Genomic DNA, 6582 nt, shown 5'->3' with positions numbered 1-6582 from the left:
TGGATGTATTGCGGGATGGCCTACCCGGAGTCTCGCAGGCGCCGAGCCTCCCTAATTTCTCGACAAAAAGACAAAAGTCCGCTCGGCACCGCAAATGCTCACGCCCATCTCCTAATCTCCCCCCCCCCAGTAAAATGGGGGAATTTACCCCTCATACAGAACAACTTGTAAGCCCAGGGCATCTGTCAGTAACGGGGGCCGGTCGATTGCGGGCGAGAGCGGGGTCCGCAGGACGCAGCAATCGACTGCCACTAAATGAAATAACATAATGTAATCAACTACTTTACTCATTTTATTTACTAAAATAGATAAATTAGGTTCGGACAAACGAGCTTCGGACAAACGGAGCCGTCTCATAGGAAGTATCCACCCAAAGAGATGCCCTTTTGAATTTTGTTTTATTTTCTTCTCTTTTTTCAGCTTTATTTGCATTCACTACATTGAGGTCTAAGAAAAACTATTGTGTTGTTCCGAGTTGAGCAGGTGGTCTGCCTCTTGTTTCCACAGCTCTATTGAACTACCAGCTGGTAGTCCGGGTAACCCTTCAAGGAGGAGGACCTCCCATATTGACCCAAATTTAGCAACTTTTTATATTATTACTTTTTTTTTTTTGGCAGTTGTTCTTGGTTGAGGTGTTATCTCAGAGAGGTGCTGTGTATTTTCCTCTAGTATTTGGACATTACTAAAGGAACACGCCTAGTAACGAAAAGATTGTGAAGTTTGAAACAATTTATTCAGGTCAAAATTTAATTCTAAGAGGAAAATTTGTAAAGAATAAAGTTCATACAGACCCTATCTCAAGATACAGGTGATAATTACACTAATCAACTTAGCATGTAAATCAACACCACCTCAGCTACAAAATGGGACTTTGGATCTCTATTTAAACAATACCAAGTGTCAAAAAAGACTAAAATAAAAACCCCTGTTTTGCTTACACACTTCTCACACAGTAAAACTACCACCACATAGTCCAAGAAAAGTCAATCTAGTGAAATTTATGTTTCAATCATCAACAATTTTTGTAACAGTTCTAAAATTGAATTCTACTTGAAAAAATTCTTTATTGCATAGTTTTTAACAGAACAACATTCTTCACTAGTATTTATTTGCAGTCACAAAAGTGATGGTAAGGGAAAAAAAAAAGAAAAAAACAATAAAAAGTGAAGATAAATAGCCTGATATTCACATGTACAGGAAGAACAAAGCCACTGCCTCAAATAATCTTTGACAGTATCAGTTGATCGATCACAGTTGCAAAAACACTAGAACCTCAAACACCTTTACCGACTCCACAAAAACTCTTCTTTTTCAGCTGCCTCCTCACAATAGTACTCTTCTAAACCATATAATATTTAACATCTCTCACATAAAAGGTTGACATTATAAGGTGAAGAAGTAGCACGCATTAACACTTTTCTGTATTTACATGTATGCCTCAAAATGGCATGAGTGGCGTAACTACAGTATGTACTTATTGACTACTAACTAAATGTAACCTGACTGTATGGAAATAACTCAAAAAAATTATTCTTTGAATTTATATGGTATGACTGTAATGACTCCTTGACACATGTTTTGTTTTATCAAGTTGATGTACACACAGTTCACAAGGGCACTAGGGCACAAGAGGGCGACCTACATTCCCATGGCCACTTTGCCATAAATACCCTGTATGTAAATGCGAATGTTCGAACCCTTCAGTGACTACTGTCTGTAAAGGCTTATGCTGGAAGACAATAGACACGCAATACAAAATATAGATTTAATAACAGCTTCTAAGCCTCTCACCTTTCTGGAATAGATCACATTTTTATTCACACCCTTTAACTAGTGGTGTGCTCCTAATGGAAAAAAATGAAGTAAAGATTTAACTTTACAACTTTGAATGAACAGATGCACTGCGAGTTTGTTAACTGATCAATCTTGACAGGATGCAAGAATTGGAGTAGCTTTGGACATGGCCAAATCTGAAGCTCTCTTAGCAGCGTCTTTTAGTTTCTCTTTTGCCTCCTGAACAGATGATTTCTCTTCATGTATGATGGATCCATCATTATTGGATTGGCCATTGAGAGGGTATAACTTGCTTAAAACATGGTTGAATCCCAAAACCATCTGAGAACAGTTTTTCCTAAATCTCTCCACTCCAAATGCTTGGATAGCATGCTTAAAACCAAAGACTTGAGAGTCTACCCAGCCAGATCTTACAGCCACGGTATGATTGGGGTTGTCATCACTAACTCGGTAGACAACTTTTTCAATCACAGACTGGAAAAGAAGAAAGGTTAGCGAGGTTTTCAATAATAGACGTTAGAACTTGTTAATAATTTTAAACTTAGACTTACCATAACTTTTGTGTAACCAACATTACGGGTATATGTTGTGAGGGTTTGATTGTTCAGGTCAACCACAGATTCTTCGATGATTCCAACCTTGGCATTGCTGATAAAGCGCTCACCCCATTTGGGCACTCTGTTTGTCTTCGTTAGAAGTCTTTTAGTGAAAAGTTTATTTCCTCGAACTTCTCTAAATATTGTGTCTTCACTCAACACATGAGCACTAAAAAGAGATATGAGAGGTATTGGTTCATAAAAGTGACCTTTGCACATGAAATATTCAAGATTATATTGGACCGGGAAAATATACTTAAAACGTATAAAGCATTGTAATGTGCTCGAAAAAAAGTCTTCTCATTTGTATGTGTCCATCATGCAAACAGCGAAACGATGCAACTTTTCCTCAGATAATTCACTTACCTATGAGGGTTAGGGTAGCGTTTCCAAAAAGCCTGAACGACCTGCTGCCAATTGTACTGGAAAACAGTGCTGCTCTCGTAAAATTTTCCCATTTTAAGAAAGAAAATTTGTCGGTGACGTTTCTGTTGAAAAGAATCGATGCTATTTAGTCATCAGCTAAGCGCGATCTCCATTCCCTTTCTCACGTCTATCCGTGCCGTCTGCTCCTGCAGCACTCGCTTCCCGAAGTAATGGCGAGGCGATTGCGATGGAATCTGACACCTGCGTTGCTACTCTGACAAACTTAACTGGGAGAAAGTCTCCTAGCAAATAAAGTTGATAAGTTTTCGTTTTTTACGGAACACACTCAGAATACAACTAGAACGACGAATTAAGTCGTGCTACTCCAACTTTTCATCGCCCGATAGTGTGTGACGCTCTAGCAGAAGGCATAACCTAGCAAAACAAAGCAGAAAGCAGTCTTTGGTGGAGCACCGAATAACGTGTCGCAAGTCACGTTCACGTTTCGGAGTTGAGTTGAACTTGAATTAGTGCGGAGAGATGGATAAAAAGGAACCCAAGTTACACTTGGAGTTTATTTGAATGACAACAAATCCTCTACATTATTAAAGAATTTTCATCATATCACTAGAGAAATAAAATGACAACAGAAAGTCATTGCTACAGCTACAGACTTAAATGTATGCGTATAATTAAGATGACAGGTTCAAAAACATGGTTGTCAGGGTGTTAGGCACTTTGTACATAAATACAGAGACCAAATGCACAGAAAGGATTTGATTGATCAAATAAACAATTGTCTTTAAAAAAGGTGATACATTGTGAAGATTTCTTATAAATATGTAAATATAAGACTGAACCTCTACAAGAGTTACGATGACATCTAAAACACATTATATAATAAATTAATGATAGAAATTAACAGGTGTCAGTGGGTTTTTAGTTTAAAACACGTTTCACAATGCTAGGAGCCTGAGTCTTGATTAAATTATCACTGTACTCCCATAGTTGTTTGGCAATATCAGGGTCAAAAGGAGTCTGAGATGTAAATGGTCGGCAGTTGCGATAAAACCCAAATGTGCCATAGTTTTTAGGAAGGTTTTCCTCAAGAGCACAATGTACAATACCCTGGGCCCCCTAAAAATAAAGTAAATGGACAAAAAGTTAAATAAAGTAGAAATGTTAAGTAAATTTCATATACTAGGCTGAATTGAAAATTGTAAAACAAAACATACCTTGTTTGAAGATCTCATGAACAGGAATGCGATTGGAACAATAGTGATATACTTGTACCATGGAAAGTTATAATGTCGCATAAGCCCAGAGTAACACCATCCAGGACACAATGTAAAAACATCAACTCCTGAATCGCCAACCCTCTGACCCAACTCCATTGCATGATAAACATTGCATAGCTTAGAGTTGCAGTATGCTGGAGGTAAATTACCACTCTTTTGAGATGGAAGAGGGCCTTTGCTTAAGTGATCGAAGTCAATGATGCCATGGCGATGTAGAAGAGAGGACACATTTATCACCCTGAAGGAGGAATGAGTTTTCAATCGATTTATCTTGATCATGTCATAATTTAATTGAGTTAGGAACAAAGAAAATCATACCTGCTAGGTGCAGACTCTTTCAGTCTCTCTAACAGAAGATTGGTCAAGAAAAAATGTCCAAGATGATTAACTCCAAAGTGCATTTCAATCCCGTCTTCCGTCATGGGTTCCTTCTCGTCTGGGATTGAAAGACCAGCGTTGTTTATCAGTACATGTATCTGAGGGAAATCAGCAAGTAGTTCCTGAGCAAAGGTGTACACGGATTCCAGGGAAGCGAGATCAAGCTGCATGGGAATCTGAAACAAAAGGACACAGCAAGAAGGATTAGGGCAGGCTGATTGTAACCCTTCCAAACAAAGGACTTGATGCAGGCACTCTGTGCAGACTTTACCAGCTCCCCGTTGGGGGTCGTCTTCCGGATGTCCTCGACGGCCAGGTAGGCGGCCGCCATGTCCCTGCAGGCCATGACGACCCGGGCCTTCCGCTGCGCCAGCATGCGGGCCGTCTCCTTGCCCAGGCCGCTGTTGGCCCCGGTCACGACGAACACCTTGCCCTCCTGGGCCATGGCGTTGGTGCAGCGGCCCCACGACCAGGACGTCAGGGCGCGGATGAAGCACAGCGTCGCCACCAGGGGCACGACCACGGTCAGTACGGCGGGCATGATGAGCTCCACGTCGTGCAGCAAGGACGTCGCCGTCGCCGCCCCTGGCCACCACTGCATGACGCTTCACTATCCCCGACGGGCGAGACGCCCCAACAACGCCTGGCGCCCCCTGCCTGCAGCTGCAAGCGCAGGCCGATGACCCTAACACGGCTACGACAGACCCGCCGACACCTCGCCCGGAAAAGCGAACGGCGCTGCGACTGGAGACTCCAGGGCGATCCTTGAACGAGCTTCGGGTGTGTTTGTTGGGCTCCAGCAGACGCCAAGCAGACGACTTTCCGACGCGAGCACAAAGAACATAAACAAAGGCCCGGGCCGGGTGGTCAACAGCGATCGATACCTCGAGCGTCCAGAGCCGCCAACTGCGAGGCCTGAAACGAATCTCTTGCGCGACGCCAGACGGGGTTCCAGTCGATAGCAAACTAGTTCCCGTTCAACGGTGTTCAAAGGAAGGTTTAGGGTTTTGACTAAATTTCGAACTCTCTGCCCGGATTCGTGTGGGGGGTTGAGCCCCAAGGTGAGTGTCAGTCGCTCCAGGTTGGCAGCGCCAGACTTGTTTTCCCGCTCTCTTGGTTGTGTCTGACGCGCTTCCCCTACCACTGATCGCTGCGCTCGTAGAGCAGCCGGTAGCGTGCTCGGACGTCGACCGCCGGGACGGTGGTTCGCGCCCGGCCGGCGGCCAGTTGCGGTGATGATGAATCAGAATTCCTCGTCCTGAATTTAGGTGATGTGACTATCCCATCTGAGCAACCAATTTTATTTTTCTTACTACTACCAATTCCGGTTCTGCGACTGGAAAACCCATGACGACACCCTAGCCATGGTATTTTCGTCATCGTGACATAGAATGTTTCCAGTGACTATTAAATGCTTGCGGTGAATGTCAATGAGGACTACGGTGAATCAGGGTGCATCACCGTAACTTACACTGATATTCGCCGTAGCTTACGGTGAAAATTGACCGTAAGCTTTTAACAGTGTAGCTCTGTGTTTATTTTCCGCCCAGAAGGTGACGCACGATTCACCGTATTTTCATTCTGATATTCTGTTAAGCTGTCCCTGCAGTGGGCGTTTCACGAGGAGATGCTGGTGGCGCTCTGGGTAGGCCAACCCGCCAAGCTGCTGTGTGAAGACGGCGGCCCGCCCACAGCGCTCAAGTCTCAAGTGTCCGGGCGAGCGAGAAACGTTTTGAAGTCCAACTGGCGTCGCATATCACCCGCGAGGGATGTTCATTCAGACTGCTCACCTTGATATTGACGCTGAAGTCAAAATGGTAAGTGTAGTGTTCAACAATATAAGTTTCAAACTGTTACAATACTGCACTTTGTTCGTGGTCCGACTCGGTAATTTTGCACTTGTGCAAACTTCTCAAGGGGAGTTGTTCTCTGTTGACCCTGAACACACTTTGTATAGTGTGTTTGCAAAGATGAAGGATGTTAGTATTTTGAAGCTCTAAAACAACTTCCCTGACTGGCGGCCGGGTGGTGGCGCCGTGCAACAGCAGCAATAAAATAATTAGACTGCGGACGACACAATATCTCGAGAGAGTTGTAATAAATGAGGCAGCTTCGACGGGGTCGGTTCGTATCGTTTAAGGCTTTAATGA

At 43.4% G+C, this 6582-nt stretch overlaps 2 protein-coding genes across 2 annotated transcripts; both read right to left on the bottom strand.

Moving 5' to 3' along the window:
- Positions 1–711: 711 nt before the first annotated feature.
- Positions 712–3164, bottom strand: LOC113204032 (protein preli-like). The gene is made up of 3 exons (XM_026419029.2): positions 2757–3164; positions 2346–2559; positions 712–2268 (listed from the first exon to the last, which is right to left on the bottom strand). The coding sequence occupies exons 1-3, from the start codon at positions 2846–2848 to the stop codon at positions 1921–1923; spliced, it is 654 nt and encodes a 217-aa protein (XP_026274814.1). The 5' UTR covers positions 2849–3164; the 3' UTR covers positions 712–1920.
- Positions 3165–3317: 153 nt separating this feature from the next.
- On the bottom strand, positions 3318–5299 carry LOC113204031 (retinol dehydrogenase 11). Its single transcript, XM_026419028.2, has 4 exons — positions 4704–5299; positions 4373–4608; positions 3992–4292; positions 3318–3893 (listed from the first exon to the last, which is right to left on the bottom strand). The coding sequence occupies exons 1-4, from the start codon at positions 5031–5033 to the stop codon at positions 3696–3698; spliced, it is 1065 nt and encodes a 354-aa protein (XP_026274813.1). The 5' UTR covers positions 5034–5299; the 3' UTR covers positions 3318–3695.
- Between the last annotated feature and the right edge of the window lie 1283 nt (positions 5300–6582).

The sequence above is a fragment of the Frankliniella occidentalis genome, unplaced genomic scaffold, assembly GCF_000697945.3.
Source record: "Frankliniella occidentalis isolate FOCC.00 unplaced genomic scaffold, Focc_3.1 Scaffold9, whole genome shotgun sequence".
Classification (NCBI taxonomy): domain Eukaryota; kingdom Metazoa; phylum Arthropoda; class Insecta; order Thysanoptera; family Thripidae; genus Frankliniella; species Frankliniella occidentalis.
The sequence above is the reverse complement of the archived record's forward strand: the minus strand, read 5'-3'. Positions and strand labels throughout refer to the sequence as shown.

Excerpts from the sequence above, each read along its gene's own strand:
- LOC113204032 (XM_026419029.2), bottom strand. The coding sequence starts at position 2,848 with ATGGGAAAATTTTACGAGAGCAGCACTGTTTTCCAGTACAATTGGCAG. Across the intron at positions 2,560-2,756 it reads CGCTACCCTAACCCTCATAG|TGCTCATGTGTTGAGTGAAG; the intron begins GTAAGTGAATTA and ends ATCTCTTTTTAG. Across the intron at positions 2,269-2,345 it reads TTGGTTACACAAAAGTTATG|TCTGTGATTGAAAAAGTTGT; the intron begins GTAAGTCTAAGT and ends CTTCTTTTCCAG.
- LOC113204031 (XM_026419028.2), bottom strand. The coding sequence starts at position 5,033 with ATGCAGTGGTGGCCAGGGGCGGCGACGGCGACGTCCTTGCTGCACGAC. Across the intron at positions 4,293-4,372 it reads AAAGAGTCTGCACCTAGCAG|GGTGATAAATGTGTCCTCTC; the intron begins GTATGATTTTCT and ends TTCCTCCTTCAG. Across the intron at positions 3,894-3,991 it reads TCATGAGATCTTCAAACAAG|GGGGCCCAGGGTATTGTACA; the intron begins GTATGTTTTGTT and ends CTTTATTTTTAG.